The sequence below is a fragment of the Kogia breviceps genome, chromosome 3, assembly GCF_026419965.1.
Source record: "Kogia breviceps isolate mKogBre1 chromosome 3, mKogBre1 haplotype 1, whole genome shotgun sequence".
NCBI classification, from domain to species: Eukaryota; Metazoa; Chordata; class Mammalia; order Artiodactyla; family Physeteridae; genus Kogia; species Kogia breviceps.
This window is the reverse complement of record NC_081312.1, coordinates 181,271,256-181,293,797: the sequence shown is the minus strand read 5'-3', so window position 1 is coordinate 181,293,797 and position 22,542 is coordinate 181,271,256. Positions and strand designations below refer to the sequence as shown.

The 22,542-nt window shown below is 44.8% G+C and overlaps 1 protein-coding gene across 7 annotated transcripts in view; it reads left to right on the top strand.

The window, feature by feature from the left end:
* The window catches only part of FAM107B (family with sequence similarity 107 member B), a 220,526-nt gene that overhangs the window by 182,303 nt on the left and 15,681 nt on the right, over window positions 1–22,542 (top strand). Inside the window, exon 1 of one of the 7 annotated variants that reach the window (XM_067030475.1) lies at window positions 1,235–1,383. The exons of 5 other annotated variants lie outside the window; for them this stretch is intronic. Coding sequence is in view for 1 of the 2 variants with exons in the window: in XM_067030474.1 (XP_066886575.1) it covers window positions 20,352–20,370 (19 nt within the window). In the remaining variant the exon portion in view is untranslated. Of the gene's footprint in view, window positions 1–1,234; window positions 1,384–19,789; window positions 20,371–22,542 lie in introns of those variants that run through there. One more of the 7 variants, XM_067030474.1, reaches the window with a different exon arrangement.

Below are 22,542 nucleotides of genomic sequence, written 5' to 3'. Positions count from 1 at the left end.
TTATAAATGGAAAATAAGGTTGGGACTTCCCTGGTGGCGCGGTGGTTAAGCATCCGCCTGCTAATGCAGGGGACACGGGTTCAAGCCCTGGTCTGGGAAGATCCCACATGCCACGGAGCAACTAAGCCCGTGCTCCACCACTACTGAGCCTGTGCTCTAGAGCCCGCAAGCCACAACTACTGAGCCCATGCGCCACAACTACTGAAGCCTGTGCTCCACAACAAGAGAAGCCACCGCAATGAGAAGCTTGCGCACCGCAACGAAGAGTAGCCCCCGCTCGCCGCAACTAGAGAAAACCCGCGCGCAGCAATGAAGACCCAACACAGTCAAAACACACACGCATGCACACACATACACACACACACACAAAACCTGTTAAAAAAAAGAAAATACGGTTTATGACTTCAGTTTTGAAGCTTCATGGATGAAATTACGAAAATAAAGTTGATAGGGGTCCTTCCTAATTATCACGTCACATGTACTGTTGTGTTTGTAGATTTTGTACTGTAGACTGAATTTAAAAATCTTAAATTGGACTCTTAAATACTTGGGTTCTTACTCACTTTGACATTTGTAAGATTACAAACTAAAGGGTAGAGATTTTTGTTCATTGAATTACCTTGAAAACTTTTTAAAAGAAGCATCTTATTTTTCATGGCCTTGGCTGCATTTTACTTTTGCATACTTCATTGAAGTAGGTAAAACTATCCTATTTTAAGCTTTTCAGATTCTTTTTTTGTTTTGTTTTTTTAAGACATAAGGGAAGTAGTTAGGTGTCATGATACATCTGTAGTTTCTCGTTAAATTATTTTATAACTGTTCTTCCGGAAGCGACAGATGATTTCCTTTATGACCAGTTTTAAGTAGATGACAAGTTTTCATTATGGATGTGTTGATATGTCATTTGTCCTTTCCCTTTTCAGTTAATTTACCAGTAGCTTCTATTATGTGTGGAGTTTAAAACAGACACAGTTAAAGTTCTGAACTTTTGGACAGGAGCTGTGAGAGTAGTCAGAAGCGGATGGGAAGTTTCTGGATGCCAAGTTCTTGAGTAAGGAGTCCTGTTGCAACAAAAGAAATGAAAACATTTCAAACTTGGGTAACTTCAGAAAGAGAGAGAAGCAGAGTTCTCCATTTCCTGTGGAACTGGGCTCGGGCAGAGCGTTTACTAGTTACCAGCCTGTCCTGTTCTTTTACTTAATCAGTTCTGTTGCTGCAGTTGTGTCAAGACTTGGGGAAAACTTGTAAAACACATAGTATTGTTGGTTAGCAGCAGAGCTGATTGCGATGCCAGAGTGAGTAGCCTGGTGGAGGGTGTGTTGGTACTCAGGGCACACGTCCTAATCCCTGTTGGCTGAGGACCTGGGGGCTGTAGACACAGTGGTAAGTGGTTTGAGTTCTATGTACTTGGATGCGGGCAGGGAGGGGTGATGGCTAAGGCTTTATATTAAGAGAGAATTTCCTTGAGGACGGAAGCTACCAAGTAAATAGGGCAGTCTTGCAATCGTCATAAGTTGTACTTAAAACTATTTATGTTTGAACATAAACACCCTTAAAACATCTTGTTGGAATGAAGATGAAAAATATCACTCAACTTCTATAGGATCTGGAACGTGATTGTGTATCTGTTGCTCATTAGTCAAGTAAGTGACTATCTAAGGCCTCTGTTTATTCTAGGAATAGATACATTTTTGAAATCTTGACTATTTTCTAATTAACAGTGAGCCCCCTTCCATTCCAGCAAGAAGAAAGGCTGTTACGCTTTTCAGACATCATGGCACCTGGTGTCTGCTGGTTTAAATGCAGGCTCCTTCTTTTTAGGCTTTTGTTTTACTGTGTTCCTTGTTTGCCAAGTAGGTTGCTGTCAGTTTTTCCCCCGTTCTTATTTTGGAAGTTTTCCGCTGCCTATTACTGCACGTAGAGAAAGGGCTCCAGTGGAGGCCCAAGGGAGATTGTATCCAGTTTCTGGGCTGGGTGGGCCTGTGAGATGGGGGTGACTGAAATAACTGTTTAGGGGGCATACACAGCCCCACGGGGCTGGGGGTGCCTTGTTTTTGTTTTACTGTGGCTGAAGGAAAGCCTGTGGGAAAATGGTAAGGCCTGGCGTCCTAGAATGACAAGCCTCCTGAGGGAGTTGAATTAATGCGTGCAGGTCAAGCAGAGAAAGTTAAGAGTCAGCGTAGTTTACTCCCTTGTTCCGGGGCCAGCACCCGCTACAAATGTGTTTACGTTTGAACTTTTGCCAAAATCCCGGTAGTTTAGAAAGGGAGGTTTTGTGTAGAAGGCAAAGCTAAAGGCTGAAAGGGCTCCCAATAAAAGGTCCCCCGTCTTTGTTGCTTACTGCAGCTTTATTACAGATGCTGTGAGGACTGAACACTTCTAAGAAATGATCGTTGCTCTAGTTTCCCTTTCAGCTTTGGAGCTGAGGTGCAGAGTTGCTGCTGACCTTACCCGGAGGGGCCTGATGAGCCCCTTGTCCGGAGGCTGGAGTGCCTTTGAAGACAGTTGAATTGGATTTGTGTCCTAGTCGGCTCGGGCTGCCATAACAAAATACCATAGGCTGAGTGGGTTAAGCAACAGACATTTATTTCTCACAGTTCTGGAGGCTGGACGTCCAAGATCAGGGTGCTGGCTGATTCACTTCCTGGTGAGGACTCTCTTCTTGGCTTACAAACAGCAGCCTTCTTACCATGTCCTTACATGGCAGGGGTAGGGGGAGATGCCAGCTCTGGTGTCTCGTCCTCCTATAAGGACACTAGTCCCATCATGGGAGCCCCGCCGTCATGTCCCCCTCTACTCCTAATCACCTCACAAAGGCCCCACCCCCACTCACTGTCACATTGGGGGGTGGGGCTTCAACGTTTGAATATTGGGGGACACGTTCCGCCCATAACCGTCTGTGTGTGGCAGGGTCGGTTGTCTACCTAACAGCCACTGCTGTCCCTTCTTCACTGCTGGAATGCCACGTCCCCATTTTCCCAGCGGCCTTTGTTGCTATGGTGGATCACATGACGCAGCTCTAGCCAATGAGGTGTCAGAAGGCCCCCCGGGGGCTTCTGGGAGTGGCTTCCCTCCAAGATAAAGAGACCCAGTGTGGGGGGCTTTCCCAGTCTGCCCTTCCTCCTGGAGGTGCTGGGACTGCTGAGCAGAGCAATGAGAAGACCCCAGAGCCCCCGTGACACCACTGAGCTCTGAAGCAGCCTTGCACAGCCTGACACCACATTCTTACGAGAGGTATAAACGAGCCCCTGTGGTTGCAGCTCCTTAGAGGCAGGTGTTGTTACATGTGGCCCAGAGCATCCTCACTGATGGAGTCACAAGGGGAGCACCTTCCTCCTTCTGGAGCCAGAACGAGGTACAGTCTTAGGAAGAACTTCTCCCAGAGACCGCCCCGGGCTTCCCACCCTCAACGTGTATGTATCACACTAGTGATTGTGGGCCTGTCTTCTCCGCTAGCTGTGAGCCCTGGATGGCAGGGAACATGTCTCACCCCTCCCTAGATCTTTAGGGCCTGACCCGAGGCTCATACAAAGGAGGGACACTCATGGTTCTGGCCTTGCTGGCAACAGTGGGCTTAATAATCCTTCCTTGGTTTTGGTGTCCTCGTAGCAAGACCGGCTAGTTGTTGTTCACAAAAAGCCCACGGGGTAACCAGAAGAGGGGTAGGTGGGAAAACAGACTTTACTTAAAAGTACCTGGGCTGTGCCCATAGCTGCTCTCTGAGGTTTAGTTAGCGCCAGATGATCCTCCAAAGACCCAGACAGAGGCGTGCCCCAATCCTCACACTAATTTTTCACTGTGGAAGCAGAAATCAGAGTCAACTTATATTTGTGTGATTATGAAACATGTTAATTAACCGTTCAGAAAAACACATAATTGTAACCATTGTTTCTCACATGAAGATCTCTTTAAGAGTGAAAAGAGAAGTTTTCCAGACAAACTCTTAACTGTGCTGTGTTTCAAAAGTGAAAAAAGTTAAGTTGAGTGAGTGGAAGTCAGGGCACCTTTCAATGGACATAAACCTATTTGACCCACCATGTGGCTGAAATACAGCGTATTTGAGATGAACAGTTGTAAAATATAGGATACCTGGCTGTCGTTTTACCAGCAAGGAAATGGATCTGGAGACGTGAGAAGTCAGGTTTTAGGTTTGTGGACCTTTTATTTGAGGTTCCTTCTGCTCTACCTCATGTTACTAGTAACTTCGTAAGACAAACGAGTGTGGAATCCCACCAGCCAGCAGCCACGAGGAGTGCACGTGTCACCATAGAGAGGTTTGGTTCATTTAGCTTCTGCAGCGGGGCGAGTGCGGCCCGGCGGAGGGCTGGGATTCTGGGATTCTCTGGGAAAGGCAGAGTGGGGTCTCTGCTTAACGCTGGGTGCTTTGAAGGTGGGGTTAGAGAAACAGGGCCAGGCCCGGGCTGGATGTGGTCAGGAAGCAGGCACAGTTCAGTGATTGGGTATCTTAACAATTTTTATATAGGAGGCCGGACATTAAAGTGGGGTTCGAGTTGTCACTTAGTAAAGAATTAGCAGTCACAGGTTAGTGAGAAAGGAGGATGGCTGTCATTTTTGAATGAATGGAGGTCAGCGTCTGGGTCCTATGCTGAGCTTTCTTTATGTCCTGATGGCATATTGGGGTCGGTTGTCAGTAAGGCCTGTCTTTACTTCTGTTGTCAGTAGGGCTGATTTTCACTTTTCCAGTAGTTTATTTGATTTGTTCCAATAGTTTATTGATGCTTGAGGAAGGGTGGGTTTTAACAGGAGAAGGATAAGACGGAGAGTCTGAAGAGGGTGTCTGAACTCACTGTGTCTGAGCAGTCACCGGTTTTTAACGTTATGGTTTACTCAGTGTCAGTATCAGATTAAAAAAAAATAAGGCAAGTGAGTTGTTTTCTCCTACCCTAAGAGGCATTTTTGTTTTTTAATCATCACAGTGACTTTGTAGTTTTCTGGAATTTGGCAGGATATAGAAGCAGATGGACGTGTGGATACTTATAACTGAAACATATTATCATCTTCAAAGATGCCATGAAGTTATTGATCAAGAGGTAATGTTAATGGTGATGTTAGTGCCAACCCACCCCCCCACCACCAAAATGAGTAGGAAATGCAGAAAATCAATTTAGCAAATTCAGTATAGGAGTCAGAAGTGAGAGAGGCGGTGTGTGGTCCAGCCAAGTGAGGGCCAGAGGCAGAGACGCAGGTTTCAGTGCAGCCGTGGTCACAGCTTCTCTGCGAACTTAGCCAAGCTTCAGTCTCTCCGAGCCTCAGTTTCCTCATGTGTGGTGCTGGGCAAGGAGAGCAGATGGTCCTCTTGAAGACAGTCTCCGCTTCTGAAAATATTTGTTTGGCTGCCCAGCTGGACCAGGTCATGCATTTCATGGAATTACTGTTCCGCTCCTGAAGACAGGAATGCTTGAGGGCTTTGAAAGCTAGTCCAGCAGGAAGTTTTCTTCTGGTCTGTGTGGTTTCCTTCCTCTCAGGAGGGACCAGGCCTGAACCCACCATCTTCCCAGTCCATCCACGCCCTTTGTAGTCTCCTGAAATGAATGACTGAGGTGTTTCCGCCTTAGAAAATCACACGCAGTAAATGTGCCAAAGGTAGGCTCCTTTATTCCGAGATTTGCAATTTGGGAATAAAGGCTGGTGGCGTTTGTTTGCAAACTTGAATTCTGTGAATACAAAATAGCATCACGTAAAAACGGAAGCATTATGTTACATGCAAATTTTGAATGCCCAAACCAAAAAAGTACAAGAAATTGATCAAAAGTTGCATAATTTCAAAGATGAGAGGCCAGGTGGTTTGTCAAGGGTGCTTATGGAATCGCCAGTGACAGCCCCACTCTAGTCGGGGATAGGAAGGCCTTCCGTGTTAAACCCGTATCACGCTTCATGTTGTCACTCAAGGGCGTTAAGGTTTCTGCTCACGGGGGCTGGTACTTAATGTGCACTTAGATCAAACCATCTTTTTGAAGACTTCCAGCAGGTCTTCGCCACGAGCTTTGTCAGTGGTGGTGCCAGTGATAGTGGCGACGCTTCTTTCCCCCATCAATAACTTTGTAGCAGAAGTGCTGAAACACTAGGAAGAAGACACAAGGAGGGGTGGAATGCATCATGCTGTTGATTTCGGGGAAGAAGCACAGAGCACGCTTCCCAGTACAACGTTTATCCTAGAGAGGCCCTAGAGCAGAGGGGTGCGGAGTGCGGGCTCTGGAGCCAGCTGTGCGAGCTGCCACTTACTGGCTTTGCAGCCTTGGGTAAGTTACCTAGTCTCTCTGGGCCTCAATTTCCCCATCTGCACAATGGGGCGAATTTTAGTATCTACCTCAGAGGTGGTGTGGCACACAGTAAACAAAAAAACAGATCTCTGTGCCCCCCCCCTCAGTGATTCTGATCCAGTGCCCTTCAGCTAGGGCGTGTGCACTGAACCAGCTCCCTGGCGATGTAGGTACTGCTGGTCATTGGATGACACTCCAAATAGCTTTTGTTCATGCAAACGCACACACTAGAAAATAAAGGACATACTATTTTGGCACCTGAAATTTTTCTCTCATTTGATACATCGCGAATATTTCCCCTTTCATGATTTATTCTAACAATATTATTTTATTAAAGCTGCATTGTATCGCATTATTAGACATTTAAGTGGTTTCTTTCCTTTTTCACTATCATAAATCATACATTAAATATTCTTACACATATTCTTATATGTTTTGTGTCCTTGTCTGATTACCTCCTTGGAGTAATTCCTGCAAGGGGAATTACCAGATTCACAGGTATGTACGTGTTCAAGCCTTTGGTCACACACTGCCCACACATTCTTCAGACAGGAAGTAGCAAAAATATATCTTCTTACGAGTAGTCTATGAGAGTAGACAGTGATTTTCTGAACGTAAGGCAATGAGAAAGAATTGTCATTGACTCTCTGAAGCTCCTATGTATTTGGACTTTCGTGGGAGTTGGCAGGAAGAAGGTGGATTTATAGAGAAGACAAAGATATGTCAAGATAAACTAGAGGAGAAGCAAGAGGGCTGAATTTTTAAAATCTAATTTATTTTTTATATGACACATTCTTATTAGTTATCTATTTTAAACATATTACTGTATATATGTCAATCCCAATCTCCCAATTCATCCCACCACCACCACCACGTTCCCCCTTGGTGCCCGTATGTTTGTTCTCCACGTCTGTGTCTCTATTTCTGCCTTGCAAACTGGTTCATCGGTACCATTTTTCCAGATTCCACATATATGCATTAATATACGATATTTGTTTTTCTCTTTCTGACTTACTTCACTCTGTTTGACAGTCTCTAGATTCATCCACATCTCTACAAATGACCCAATTTCGTTCCTTTTTATGGCTGAGTAATATTCCATTGTATATATGTGCCCCATCTTCTTTATCCATTCATCTGATGATGGACATTTAGGTTGCTTTCATGACCTAGCTACTGTAAATAGTGCTTCAGTGAACATTGGGGTGCATGACTCTTTTTGAATTAAGGTTTTCCCTGGGTATATGCCCAGTAGTGGGATTGCAGGGTCATATGGTAATTCTATTTTTAGTTTTTTAAGGAACCTCCATACTGTTCTCAATAGTGGCTGTATCAGTTTACATTCCCACCAACAGTGCAAGATGGTTCCCTTTTCTCCACACCCTCTCCAGCATTTGTTGTTTGTAGATTTTCTGATGACGGCCATTCTGACAGGTGTGAGGTGATACCTCATTGTAGTTTTGATTTGCATTTCTCTAATAATCAATGATGTTGAGCAGCTTTTCATGTGCCTCTTGGCCATCTGTATGTCTTCTTTGGAGAAATGTCTATTTAGGTCTTTTGCCCATTTTTTGGTTGAGTTGTTTATTTTTATAATATTGAGCTGCATGAGCTATTTATATATTTTGGAGATTAATCCTTTGTCCGTTGATTCGTTTGCAAATATTTTCTCCCATTCTGAGGGTTGTCTTTTCATCTTGTTTATAGTTTCCTCTGCTGTGCAAAAGCTTTTAAGTTTCACTAGGTCCCATTTGTTTATTTTTGTTTTTATTTCCATTACTCTAGGAGGTGGGTCAAAAAGATCTTGTTGTGATTTATGTCAGAGTGTTCTTCCTATGTTTTCCTCTAAGAGTTTTATAGTGTCCGGTCTTACACTTAGGTCTTTAATCCATTTTGAGATTATTTTTGTGTATGGTGTTAGGGAGTGTTCTAATTTCATTCTTTTACATGCAGCTGCCCAGTTTTCCCAGCACCACTTATTGAAGAGACTATCTTTTCTCCATTGTATATCCTTGCCTCCTTTGTCATAGATTAATTGACCATAGGTGTGTGGGTTTATCTCTGGGCTTTCTATCCTGTACCATTGATCTATATTTCTCTTTTTGTGCCAGTACCATATTGTCTTGATTACTGTAGCTCTGTAGTATACTCTGAATGTCAGGGAGTCTGAGTCCTCCAGCTCCATTTTTTTTCCCTCAAGATTGCTTTGGCTATTCAGGCTTTTGTTTCTCCATACAAATTTTAAGATTTTTTTTTATGGTTCCATAAAAAGTGCTGTTGGTAATTTGATAGGGATTGCATTGAATCTGTAGATTGCTTGGAGTAGTATAGTCATTTTCACAATATTGATTCTTCCAATCCAAGAACATGGTATATCTCTCCATCTGCTTGTGTCATCTTTGATTTCTTTCATCAGTGTCTTATAGTTTTCTGCATACAGGTCTTTTACCTCCTTAGGTAGGTTTACTCCTAGGTATTTTATTCTTTTTGTTGCAATGGTGAATGGGATTGTTGCCTTAATTTCTCTTTCTGATCTTTTGTCGTTAGTGTATAGGAATGCAAGAGACTTCTGTGCATTAATTTTGTATCCTGCAACTTTACCAAATTCATTGATTAGCTCTAGTAGTTTTCTGGTGGCATCTTTAGGATTCTCCATGTATAGTATCATGTCATCTGCAAACAGTGACAGTTTTACTTCTTCTTTTCAAATTTGGATTCCTTTTATTTCTTTTTCTTCTCTGATTGCCATGTCTAGGACTTCCAAAACTATGTTGAATAAGGCTGGTGAGAGTGGACATCCTTGTCTTGTTCCTGATCTTAGAGGAAATGCTTTCAGCTTTTCACCATTGAGAATGATGTTTGTTGTGGGTTTGTTGTATACAGCCTTTATTACGTTGAAGTAGGTTCCCTCTCTCCCCACTTTCTGGAGAGTTTTTATCATAAATGGATGTTGAATTTTGTCAAAATCTTTTTCTGCATCTATTGAGATGATCATATGGTTTTTATTCTTCAGTTTTTTAATATGGTGTATCACATTGATTGATTTGCGTATATTGAAGAAGCTTTGCATCCCTGGGATAAATCCCACTTGATCATGGTGTATGATCCTTTTAATGTGTTGTTGGATTCTGTGTGCTGGTATTTTGTTGAGGATTTTTGCATCTATATTCATCAGTGATGTTGTTCTGTAATTTTCTTTTTTTATAGTATCTTTGTGTGGTTTTGGTTAGCAGGGTGAAGGTGGCCTCATAGAATGAGTTTGGGAGTGTTCCTTCCTCTGCAATTTTTTGGAAGAATTTGAGAAGGATGGGTGTTAGCTCTTCTCTAAATGTTTGATAGAATTCGCCTGTGAAGCCATCTGGTCCTGGACTTTTGTTTGATGGAAGATTTTTTATCACAGTTTCAATTTCATTACTTGTGATTGGTCTGTTCATATTTTCTATTTCTTCCTGGTTCAGTCTTGGAAAGTTATACCTTTCTAAGAATTTGTCCATTTCTTCCAGGTTGTCCATTTTATTGGCATCCAGTTGTTTGTAGTAGTCTCTTAGGATGCTTTGTATTTCTGCAGTGTCTGTTGTTACTTCTCCTTTTGCATTTCTAATGTTGTTTATTTGAGTCTTTTCCCCTTTTTTTCGTGATGAGGCTGGCTAATGGTTTATCAATTTTGTTTATCTTCCCAAAGAACCAGCTTTTAGTTTTATTGATCTTTGCTATTGTTTTCTTTGTTTCTGTTTCATTTATTTCTGCTCTGATCTTTATGATTTCTTTCCTTCTACTAACTTTGGGTTTTGTTTGTTCTTCTTTCTCTAGGTCCTTTAGGTGTAAGGTTAGATTGTTTATTTGGGATTTTTTTTGTTTCTTGAGGTAGGATTTTATTGCTATAAACTTCCCTCTTAGAACTGCTTTTGCTGCATCCCATAGGTTTTGTATCGTCGTGTTTTCATTGTCATTTGTCTCCAGGTATTTTTTGATTTCCTCTTTGATTTCTTCAGTGTTCTCTTGGATATTTAGTAATGTATTGTTTAGCTCCCATGTGTTTGTGCTTTTTATGTTTTTTCCCCTGTAATTGATTTCTAATCTCAGAGCATTGTGGTTGGAAAAGATGCTTAATATGATTTCAATTTTCTTAAATTTACTGAGGCTTGATTTGTGACCCAAGATATGATCTATCCTGGAGAATGTTCCATGTGCACTTGAGAAGAAAGTGTAATTTGCTGTTTTTGGATGGAATGCCCTATAAATATCAGTTAAATCTATCTGGTCTGTTGTGTCATTTAAAGCTTGTGTTTCCTTATTAATGTCCTGTCTGGATGATGTGTCCATTGGTGTTAAAGTCCCCCACTGTTATTGTGTTACTGCTGATTTCCTCTTTTATAGCTGTTGGCATTTGCCTTATGCACTGAGGTGCTCCTATGTTGGGTGCATATATATTTATAATTGTTATATCTTCTTCTTGGACTGATCCCTTGATCATATGTAGTGTCCTTCCTTGACTCTTGTAACATTCTTTATTTAAAGTCTATTTTATCTGATATGAGTATTGCTACCCCAGCTTTATTTTGATTTCCATTTGCATGGAATATCTTTTTCCATCCCCTCACTTTCAGTCTGTATGTTTCCCTAGGTCTGAAGTGGGCCTCTTGTAGACAGCATATATATGGGTCTTGTTTTTGTATCCGTTCAGCGAGCCTTTGTCTTTTGGTTGGAGCATTTAATCCATTCATATTTAAGGTAATTATTGATATGTATGTTCCTATTACCATTTTCTTAATTGTTTTGGGTTTGTTTTTGTATGTCCTTTTCTTCTCTTGTGTTTCCCACTTAGAGAATTTCCTTTAGCATTTGTTGTAGAGCTGGTTTGGTGGTGCTGAATTCTGTTAGCTTTTGCTTGTCTGTAAAGCTTTTGATTTCTCTGTGAAATCTGAATGAGATCCTTGCTGGGTAGAGAGTAATCTTGGTTGTAGGTTCTTTCTTTTCATCACTTTAAATATATCGTGCCACTCCCTTCTGGCCTTAGAGTTTCTGCTGAGAAATCAGCCGTTTACCTTGTGAGACTTCCCTTGTATGTTATTTGTTGTTTTTTTCTTTTTGCTTTTAATAATTTTTCTTTGTCTTTAATTTTTGTCAGTTTGATTACTATGTGTCTCAACATGTTTCTCCTTGGGTTTATCCTGCCTAGGGCTCTCTGCACTTCCTGTATTTGGGTGGCTATTTCCTTTCCCATGTCAGGGAAGTTTTCGACTATAATCTCTTCAAATATTTTGTCCGGTCCTTTCTCTTTCTCTTCTCCTTCTGGGACCCCTATAATGTGAATGTTGGTGCATGTAATGTTATCCCAGAAGCCTCTCATTTCTTTTCATTCTTTTTTCTTTATTCTGTTCTGCAGCAGTGGATTCCACCGTTCTGTCTTCCAGGTCACTTATTCGTTCTTCTGCCTCAGTTATTCTGCTATTGATTCCTTCTAGTGTATTTTTCATTTCAGTTATTGTATTGTTCATCTCTGTTTGTTTGTTCTTTAATTCTTCTAGTTTTTTGTTAAACATTTCTTGCATCTTCTCGATCTTTGCCTCCATTCGTTCTCCGAGGTCCTGGATCATCTTCACTATCATTTTTCTGAATTCTTTTTCTGGAAGGTTGCCTATCTCCACTTCCTTTAATTGTTTTTGTGGGGTTTTATCTTGTTCCTTCATCTGGTACATAGCCCTCTGCCTTTTCATCTTGTCTTTCTGTGAATGTGGTTTTTGTTCCACAGGCTTCAGGATTGTAGTTCTTCTTGCTTCTGCTGTCTGCCCTCTGGTGGATGAGGCTATCTAAGAGACTTGTGCAAGTTTCCTGATGGGAGGGACTGGTGGTGGGTAGAGCTGACTTGTTCTGCTGGGCAGAGCTCAGTAAAACTTTAATCCACTTGACTGTTGATGGGTGGGGCTGGGTTCCCTCCCTGTTAGTTGTTTGACCTGAGGCAACCCAACACTGGAGCCTACCTGAGCTCTTTGGTGGGGCTAATGGCAGACTCTGGGAGGGCTCAAGCCAAGGAGTACTTCCCGGATATTCTGCTCCCAGTGTCCTTGTCCCCACAGTGATCCACAGCCACCCCTACCTCTGCAGCAGACCCTCCAACACTAGCAGGTAGGTCTGGTTCAGTCTCCCCTGGGGTCACTGCTCCTTCCCCTGGGTCCCGATGCACACACTACTTTGTGTGTGCCCTCCAAGAGTGGAGTCTCTGTTTCCCCCAGTCCTGTCGAAGTCCTGCAATGAAATCCCACTAGCTTTCAAAGTCTGATTCTCTAGGAATTCCTCCTCCCATTGCCGGACCCCCTGGTTGGGAAGCCTTACAGGGGCTCAGAACCTTTACTCCAGTGGCTGGACTTCTGTGGTATAAGTGTTCTCCAGTCTGTGAGTCACCCACCCAGCAGTTACGGGATTTGATTTTACTGTGATTGCACCCCTCCTACCGTCTCACTGTGGCTTCTCCTTTGTCTTTGGATGTGGGGCATCCTTTTTGATGAGTTCCAGTGTCTTCCTGTGGATGATTGTTCAGCAGCTAGTTGTGATTCCTGTGCTGTCACAAGAGGGAGTGAGAGCACGTCCCTCTACGCTGCCATCTTGAACCAATCCTAAGAGGGCTGAATTGTGGCTTGATTTCAGGGTAGTTTCAGGAGTCAGACTTGAATTAATTTAATTATAGTGTAATATCTACTTGCTGTAGGTGACTTTATGCAAAGAGGAATAAACAATGCTTTGTTTTTATTGATCGTATATGGTGTATGTGTGATTCTTGACTAGAGTATTGGGAGCCCCCTGGATTGGGAGTTTTGGTTTAATGAAGTCTAGTCCGCACCCCATCCTATGTGGGCAGCTCTAGCCCTGGACCAAGTGGCTGAGACTCTTCTAGAGGGACTCGAGGGAAGGTGGCTGCATCTGGGGAAATGCAGCATCACGAGCAGAAGGCCTGCTCAGCGTAGATGTGATGCACTGGGATCAGGAATGAGGAGGATTGGAGACCAAGGTGGGGTGTGCGCGGAACGTACTGGGGCGCCTCCATGGTCTGTCTGGCCCTGATGGTGGGGCCAGAGTTCCACAGCCTTGGGTCAGAAGCCCCTGTGCTGTGGGGAGTGACAGATCAGCCGAACTCTTCTGTATTCTCAGAATGTTAGAACTAGGAAGGGATCTCAAGGGTTATCTGGTCCAGCCTTCTCTTTTTACTGATAAGGAAGTTAAATGATTTATTATTTTCAATTAAGTGTCACCTCATAAGCTTCTAAAATCAGATAGTCAACCTTGGAACAGAATTGGCTGGGTTGTTTTCTCCTTGTTCGGGGAGAGCCAAGCTTTTGAGAATTGAAGTGGCCGAATGGTGGCTGAGAAAGCAGACGGCAGGGGGTGACCCTGTTGCTCAGCCCGGGGACACTGAATTGATTTCATGTCAAACCTGCACCGTCCCTGAGTCACAGGAACTTCCCTTGTGTCTCTCGTCATGTCTGCACACGTCTGTACGGTCCCCAAAGGCTTCAAAATAACCTTGGACGTAGGGGAGCTGTCTTATGCCAGGTCCCGTGTTTTCTAGAATTTACACACACTAGTTTTCTTAGAGCAATTCCCCCAAAATTGTTTTCTTCTTTTCCTTTTAGTAAAGAAACACATGTGACAAATACTTCTTTTAAAAAACAACAGCTGCTCTGAACACAACTGTGCCTTCTGCCACTGGGTGACACTGTTAGACCACAGAACACTCTTCAACGGGTAGAATCAAGGATCCCTGAACTTCAGATCTCATCACGCTGCTTTACCTAGGAGAGAGAGAAACTCTGAACTGCTTAATGGTCATCTATCAAATGTTATTTGATAAGTATAATTTATCAGCCTATGGCCATTTTAAGGCTAATGAGTTTAAGATAATCAATTATTTAAAAAATCTGTTAATTGGACAGCATTTCAGTTGCTTAGAGGTTTATGTAGATTGATGGGCCCCATGTTAATGAAGTGCTAATTACTTCACGGGAATATTTATGCACACCAGCGCACTCAGATCTGTTTCCCAGCAGACAACAATCTGAGTTAGCTTTCTGGGGCAAAAGACTCCTAGCTCGTACAGGGCAATTCACGTTATGGACTTGGAGTGAGGGTTTCGGGGAGTCATCTTGTGCAAGAGGGAGCGTCATCTGCTGGGTTAGAAAGATAGGCATTTGGTTCCCTGGACTGATCTGTAGCAGGAGAACCAGGAACTTTTGTCTCTCACTCATTCTGTGCTTTTTGAAGATCAAGTGAGGACAGAGTCTGTTCAAAGCCTGAGATGCCCTCTCTCCCCCTCCCCTGTTTTGGACCCCTTCTGTAAGCCTGAGCTCTGCACATCACTTGTCCACAGGTCAGATTGAGTTCAACAGTACACGGAAGGCCCATAGTGGTGTTTCTGGGGATAAGAAATGAGGTGAAAGTCAGGCCTTTCCTTTGCAACTTTAATGTGAGGGATAAGCAGACTTCTAGTTTTCAGACAAGCAGCGGTGAGCATCCTTAGAGAAGTGTTAACGGCGTCCTGTTGGGACAGAAAGGAGGGAAACTGCAAGAGGAATCGGGAGAAGCTTCCCGGGATGAGCTACTTCGTTTGCATTCTCTGTTGCTTCAGCATCTGCCCCCTTTATTCAGGGCAGTTCTGTCGGGTGCCCACGGGGTGACGCCCAGCCCAGTGCTGGGAGCGCAGGAGGGAGTAAAGCCAGATGCACCGCTGGCCCCCCGAGCTCAGCTGCAGGCACAGGGCGCCGCTGGCCCCAGCTTCCTGCTAGCTCTTCTCCGTCAGCTGCTTACAGCGGGGCTGCTTCCGCTTTGCATGGCATAAGTGCGACGCGTTGTGCCCCAGGTGGGGGGGGGTGACTGAAGTCAGTCGGGGGTCTTCTCCTTTCTGAAGGGACGCACATCTGTCCTTCGAGGGGGACCCCCTGGAGACGCCTGAAGAAGTGACTCGTAAGTGTCAGGGTCACACGGGAAGGGAGCGCTGCGTGAAATTGTTCTCAGCCCTGCAGACGGGAGGGAGATGGCCTGGGGGCGTGGCCGTGGGGGGATTCAGGAGAGGGAAGCATCCCACCGAGGATGCTGTGAGAGTAGACAGTGATTTGCTGAACGTAAGGCAATGAGAAAGAATTGTCATTGACTCTCTGAAGCTCCTATGTATTTGGACTTCCGTGGGAGTTGGCAGGAAGAAGGTGGATTTGTAGAGAAGACAAAAGATATGTCAAGACAAACTAGAGGAGAAGCAAGAGGGCTGAATTTTTTTACATTTAATTTAAAAAATTAAATGTAAAAAAGTTTAAATTTAACGCCCTCGGCCCTCCCACAGAGTGGGAGGCGTTGGGGACCCAGAGAAGGGTCTAGGCTGGGCCCGATCCCGAGAACTCTTGGCGCCAAGAGATCAGGCTGGAAGAGGGCACCTGGGCCTCCGGTGCAGGGAGGACCGGGAGAGAGGGTTGTCCAAGGGGCTGGCTTCCAGATCAAGAAGGAGATGGACAGCAGCTTTGAATTCCAGGGAGAGGCTGGGGAGAATGTACCCCAGGAAGGCAGGAGCCCCCGATGTTCCTGGACTGGGAGGCGAATGGGAGGTGTTCTGCTCTCTCTTTCTACTAGGCGTCCAGAGGTGGCTTTTTATCCCTAGTGCCTTACAGGTCACAGACAGCCCCTGTGGACAGGCCTGCGGGCCAGAGCACAGGACCTTGGATCTGAAAGAACGTCTGCCCCCCGGGTAGCAGTTGGGAAGCAGGAGGTTTGCTAAGGTCCTTCCAGGGTGAAATCCCTGTCGACTCGTACTCAGGCCCAGGTGTTTCCTTGGGGAGAAGCCCGAGTGCATTTGCTCGGATGAGAAGCCTCCCTGTGCTGTTGTCCTGCAGGAACGTGAGCGACACAGCAGGCCCTGCCGCTCCCCGTGCGGAGATGGTGGCCCTCCTGCAGCTGTGCTGGGGTCCCCCCCCACCCCGTGAGGCCCCCGCCGGCTGGCCCTTCTCCTCCTTTCAGGCGTGCTCACTGCTTGCAGAATTAGTGCTACCAGGGAATTCTAGAATCTTCTCTGGAGGCAGAGGGAGGGAATGTAGAGAATCCGTGTCTCATCTGAAATTCTGGGACTTGTTTAGTTATCGGAGCGAAACATCACCTGGATCAGCCACCTGCCAGGACGGAAGGATGTCATCGTTGGCTGAGAGCCCTTGAAGAATTTTAGTCGCCTCTTTCACCATTTTCCCTTCCTCCCTCCACCAAGCGGCTCAGGGAATTTGTATCAGTTTTATATTAGTTTTGTTCTACCTAGATACTTTTCTTCTTTTTTTTTTTTGGCTGCACCACGCGGCTTGCAGAACTTCCCCGCCCAGCGATCAAACCCGCGCCCCCTGCGGTGGAAGCGCCAGGGAAGCCATAGAGACATTTTTTTTCTCACACCCCCAGAGTGGTTTTTGGTTTTGTTTTCATTTTCTCTGTATAGTTTGTCTTCCCACTTTTCCAAGGTAGCTTGATTATCCACCTTTCTAGCAAAACCAGATTATCCAAGAGCTGCTTTTGCTTTTGCTTTTAACTTTTACTTAGGCTTTGCGTATGACCTCAGTAGGCAACATAGCAAACTCCTTTCTCTTTTTTTTTTCTTTCTTTTTAAATTTTTTTAGCACAGCGTTAGACTTTGGGGAGCTAGAAGGCAGAAGGGATTCAGTCACAGGGTTGATTTGCTGGTTTCCATGGAAAGCAATCGATACTTGCATCCGCTGGCTGTCAGCATCACTTTCTTCTGATCAGGCACCGGCAGGATCTTGGGGGCCCAACTTAGGTATAAGCGTTCTCTGAGGTCCTGACATTCCAGGCGTTTACTTTCAGGTTACCCCTTGTACGTGTTTGAGTAACTTTGTGTTAGATTATATTGAAAAATGCACTGTTAACAGTGTAGAAACTTGATTAGAAACGCACAGGAGCAGTACACTTTACTTACAGTACCAGTGCAGTGCAGTGCAGAAGTGTAAAGTATTGTGCTTTGGGGGGACACTTTTGTTGTCTGTCTTCCACCCATTGCTTCTCTCCCCACCCCTTTCCCACAGGGTTTGACTGAACATTATGCAAAACGTGCCTCTCAAAAAGATCTTGCCTGTTTTCTGTTTTGCCTTTTCTGTAGAGATGTCTGCCATTGGGTCCTGAGTTCAGATTCCACGCGGGCCATGGGAGGTTAAGTAAATTGTGGCCACTAATAAAGAGTTACTTGATGTTTGAACAGTTAGACTCTTTATATTGGACTAACTTATGTTTTTATAGATCCCTCACATTTGTATGATTGCTCTGTACACAGCATCGTTACTTACAGCAGATTACTGAGAAATCAGGGCGACACAGCCATTCAGCTGTAAAGATAAGACTGAAGCCCAGGGCCTGGGAAATGGTCAGGGTTTGCACGGCATCCCATCCTTGGGCTGCGGGCTCCTCTCTGTGCTTTGGCTGTGCCTGTCAGGGATTTTGTTTTCTCCCCTCCACCTCCTCCCTCCCTGACTCTCTCTCTCTCCCATCTAAGTCCAAATTGGAAAAATGAGCAGAGGCCAAGATGGGGTTCACCATTAAACTTGGTCTGAAATAGTAGACTTGTAGTGCGTGGTCATCCATTTTTCACTTTGATAGGACATTGATTCATGGAGAGTTAGATTAATGAGTTAATTTGTTGGAACTACTTAACTGTCCAGTTTATTGAACATCTGCCACATGGGCTGGTACGACGTATGGTGAATGTTTTCCTTAAGTTTTTTTTAATGCTTGGGACAATTCTGCAAATGTGGGTGTATGAGCCCTGATTTATAGGTGAGGCAATCAAGACACGGGTTAAGTCATTTGTACAAAACCACATCACTGGTAAGTGGCATTAACCAGGCTTCTCATCCAGGCTGGGTGGTCTTCAGACCTGGTGGTATTACTTCTCATGGACCGAACAGGGTTTAAAATGGGTGAAATAACAACACTGTAATAATAGAGCAGCAACTGAATGATCCCTAGATTGTAAGTTTAATAGCTATTTAATATGTACTGTATTTATTGAGGGATAATACACATACAGAGCAGGGCATGAGCCCCAAAAATGAACTGATGGGTGAATTTTCATAGTGAATGTGCCTGTGTAACGGGAACCTGTATCAGAAAACAGAACCTTACCGGCACCCCAGAAGCCCCCTTTCTCCCCATCCACCGCCTCTCTGCTCCCAAGGGAACCGTTATCCTGACATCTGACACCAGAGGTTGGGTTTTCCTGTTTTGAACATCAGATCCACGGAATGATCCAGGATGGACTCTTGTGAGTCTGGCTGCTTTTGCTGACGTTATATCTGTGAGGTTCGGTCACGCTGCTGTGGTCATTCTCATTGCTGTGCATTCTTCCATTATATCCTCACACCACCATCTCCTTCTGCATCCCACGCTTAATGGCCATTTGGGTTGCTTCCAGTTCGGGGCTGTTACGAATATCGCTCCTCTGAGCGTCCTTATGAAAACATTTATATGTTTTAAAGAGACTGTGTCCCTCTCGCAACCTTTCCCCACATTAACGTGACTTTCTGCAAGATGTTTTCTGGTTGGGGTTAGGAAGCTCTGATGTTATAAAGTTTCTAAAAGCTTTTTGAGAGGGAAAGTCATCCTGTTAAAGCGAAACCTGTCGTCTCCTCTCCTGCCTTCCCCTGCCCCACCATCATCGCGGCCCAGAAGAGCGGCATGCGTGAGAGCGCCATCCCTGTGGAGTCAGACAGACGCTAGTGCAAATCCTGGTCCTGCCCTTTCGTAGCTGTGTAGCCTGGGGCAGCAATAACAGGGTTATTTTTCTTAGCCGTTATTTGTTGCCGATGACAGCACTCATCACGGGTGACATTTACTGAACCCTTACTGTTCCAGGCCCTGCATTGGGCATGCATTTCTCATTTATTCTTCATAGCCCCTATAAGATAATCTTTCCCCTGCTGCTGCTGCTTCCTCCTCCTCCTCTTCTTCTCCCTGGAATTTAGACCCAGTTGGTGTGACCTGGAGCCCGTGACCTTGAAGCTGTCTGAGCCTATAGGGAATTTGGAGACTTCACAGGGAGAGAAAACCTCCTGCCTCGTTGGGCCGTCGTAAGGCTGAAATGATGGGGAGAAGCAGCTTGTGGACAACATGGAGGGAAGATGCACGGTGACTCCGCGGTGGATTCCTTCTGTGGCTTCTCTCTGATGCTTTTTCGGCCCGAGGCGTGGGTGTCATCTTGGAAACGGACACCTCGTGATTTGCGGAGCTGTCGCCCCCTACTGGTCGGTCCTGCCTCACCCTGGCCAGCTTGTCTTAACATTGGCACGCGTTCTGTCTCCCCGAGGTTTTTCTTGCCTTCTTTCCCATCTTCTAAATATAAAATATGTGCCTTTTTTTTTTTTTTGGTAAAAATACACTGTGGGGGGATGAAAAAAACCGATGAGAATACTAGTCTGGTATTTTCCCAAGCACGTCATTGTTTGGCACGCGTACAGCAGCGTCTTTGCGGCCAGTTTATCGCGGGTCTGAAGTTCTAGCAGCAGTGGGCCGGGTAGAGTTGGGAAAGTCACGTGTCTGAGCTCTTGTGGATGGCTGTGGTTTGGCGTCGTGTGTCAGCCTTAGTTTAGATTTGTGGCCACAGAGGTCATCTGGGCACTTGTCTGATGCCTTTGGGTACCAGATGGTGGCGAGACTGACTCCTTAGGTTCACCCCAGGCTTAGGAGTTTGTAAGTGAAGCCCTGGGCTGTTTGGGAGAAATTCCCATTTTAACTCACTCTCTGCTCTCTCAAGGCCTTTCTCCTCACAGCCAGCCAGCCTCCCTTCTGGGAACAGTGGCTATTGCAGGACGTTCCCGTGGGTCCGGGGACAGCCGTCGCCTGGACTTGGCTGGCCTGCGCTCTTAAATGACTTGGGTTTTTCAGGGTATCGTGAGAGGGTTGCTAGAATCTCTTAGAGACAGCCTGGGAAACAAATGCTCTCAGAAAGTGCCTTGGAATTACTTTCCACTTTCCAGAAGAAGTCGCAGCAGTTCGGATGTTTAATTCTTTAGCTTCGCTTGGTTCTAGTACAGCTGTAACCTGCATATGCACCGACAGGTTTCAGGTATTGTCTTCTTCCTTTTTTTTTTTTTTCAGTGTTTAAAAAAATATTTATTTGTTTATCTATTTATTTGGTTGCACCGGGTCTTAGTTGCGGCACGCAGTCTCCTTAGTTGGGGCATGCATGTGGGATCTAGTTCCCTGATGAGGGATCGAAGCCGGGCCCCCTGCATTGGGAGCTCGGAGTCTCGGCCACCATGCCACCAGGGAAGTCCCGGGATGGTTTTCTAAAGGATTCATTTATTAGTGCTTCTAGGTAGAATTAGATTTTAAATATTAAGGTAAACATGGAATTTAGCGTAATCTGTAAATTCTGATTTTTCATTTAAAAACCCAATCAAAGGATTGCGTTTTAAATTTTATCTTTGTGGGAATTCCTGGAGGTCCAGTGGTTAGGACTCTGCGCTGTCACTGTTGAGGGCCTGGGTTCAATCCCTGGTCAGGGAACTAAGATCCCGTAAGCCCTGTGGCCAAAATACAAAAAAAAAAATTATCTTTGTGATGTAACAATATGTAAATGAACTACTGGAGCCAGGAATAGACTGATGGGAAACTCAGATGCAGTGAAGTGTTTGTTTTATTAGTCGAGTTGTGGAATTTTTCTGTGGGGATGGTTATTCGCCTCTGGAAAGCAATCAACACAAAATATCCGGGACAGGCAGAGGCTTGGGCCCAGAGTTAACCTTTGAAAGGGGAAAAAAATGCAAAAGCAAGGACTCAGAAGGCATCTGTAAGGACGGGATTTCCTTACTCTCTGGGATAGTGGAGTTTAGTGATGATTTCCGTTTCTTGATTCTCGGGAATTAAAGGCAGAATTTTCATCAGGTTGCGTTTTCCAGTGCACAGCATTAGTCTGAAATGCTAATACTCTATGTCAAATCTGTGGTGTTATTCAGTGGCTTAAAATCTTTCACTGAATCCCCTCCACCTCAGAACAGCATCAGAGATCCTCTCTAGCAGCCTTCTTTCTTTGCTACACACCCTGCACTGTAGCCTGAGCCATTCAGAACTCCATGTGCGTGTGGTAGACTTTTTATACTTTGCAGAAGGTTTTTAATGTTTGTAGCCTGAGTGAGTCTTAGAACCACTGAATGTTACCAGCGAGAACATGAAGGGGGCTTCGTGGCCCTTTCCCCACGCTGGTTGTGAAGAAGGGCAAACTGGAGAGAAAGAAGAGGGAAAATGTTTGTGCCTTCATTTCAGTGGCTGTGGGTCACCTAGTTGAACTCTTTATGTTTTTGAAGAACTCTTAGGCTTTAAAGGCCTTGAGAGGTAGAGCTTTGTATATACAGGGTTTCCCAGACCTCTGAATAAAATATGGAATGTTGTTGGTCACATAGTAGGACTAATAATAGCTTCCATTTATTGAATCTGGCATCATAGACATGCCAGAGATTATACCGAATACTTATATCCACATTATAGCCTGTACTTTTTTTTTAAGTGTTATTTTTATTTATTTATGTTTTTGGCTGCATTGGGTCTTCGTTGGCGCACGAGGGCTTTCTCTAGTTGCAGCGAGTTGTGGCTACTCTTCGTTGCGGTGCGAGGACTTCTCATTGCGGTGGCTTCTCTTGTTGCGGAGCACGGGCTCTAGGTGCGCAGGCTCAGTAGTTGTGGCACGAGGGCTCAGTAGTTGTGGCGCACGGGCTTAGTTGCTCCACGGCATGTGGGATCTTCCCGGACCAGGGCTCGAACCTGTGTCCCCTGCATTGGCAGGCGGTTTCTTAGCCACTGCACCACCAGGGAAGCCCCTTCAGCCTGTTCCTACAACAATACTCATTTTAGAAGGTGGGAGAACCGAGGGGCAGACATCTTAAGCTTTGTCCAAGATCTCAGGGCAGGTTTGCTTCTCCTATACTGAGCTGACCTTCATTTTCCTTCATTGACGTGACAGTTTAAAAAAAATTACTTTATGAATCAGTTACTGGGCCAGGGGCGTGTATATGACAAGAGTGTCTTCATGTTACTTTTTGGAAGAATGTTTTGTAGCAATACTAATATCCAGTTACAAAGTGCTTTTACTTCGGGACATATTTCTGTCTCCCCTTTCCTTTCGGGCTGTGTATTCTTGCTGCTCAGAGCCCTTCAGGCTTCACGTGTTGCTCTGGACTCCAAACAGCTCAGGGGTTCCCTCTCCTGCTAGTTATTCATGAACTCTGTTCCTTCTTTTAAG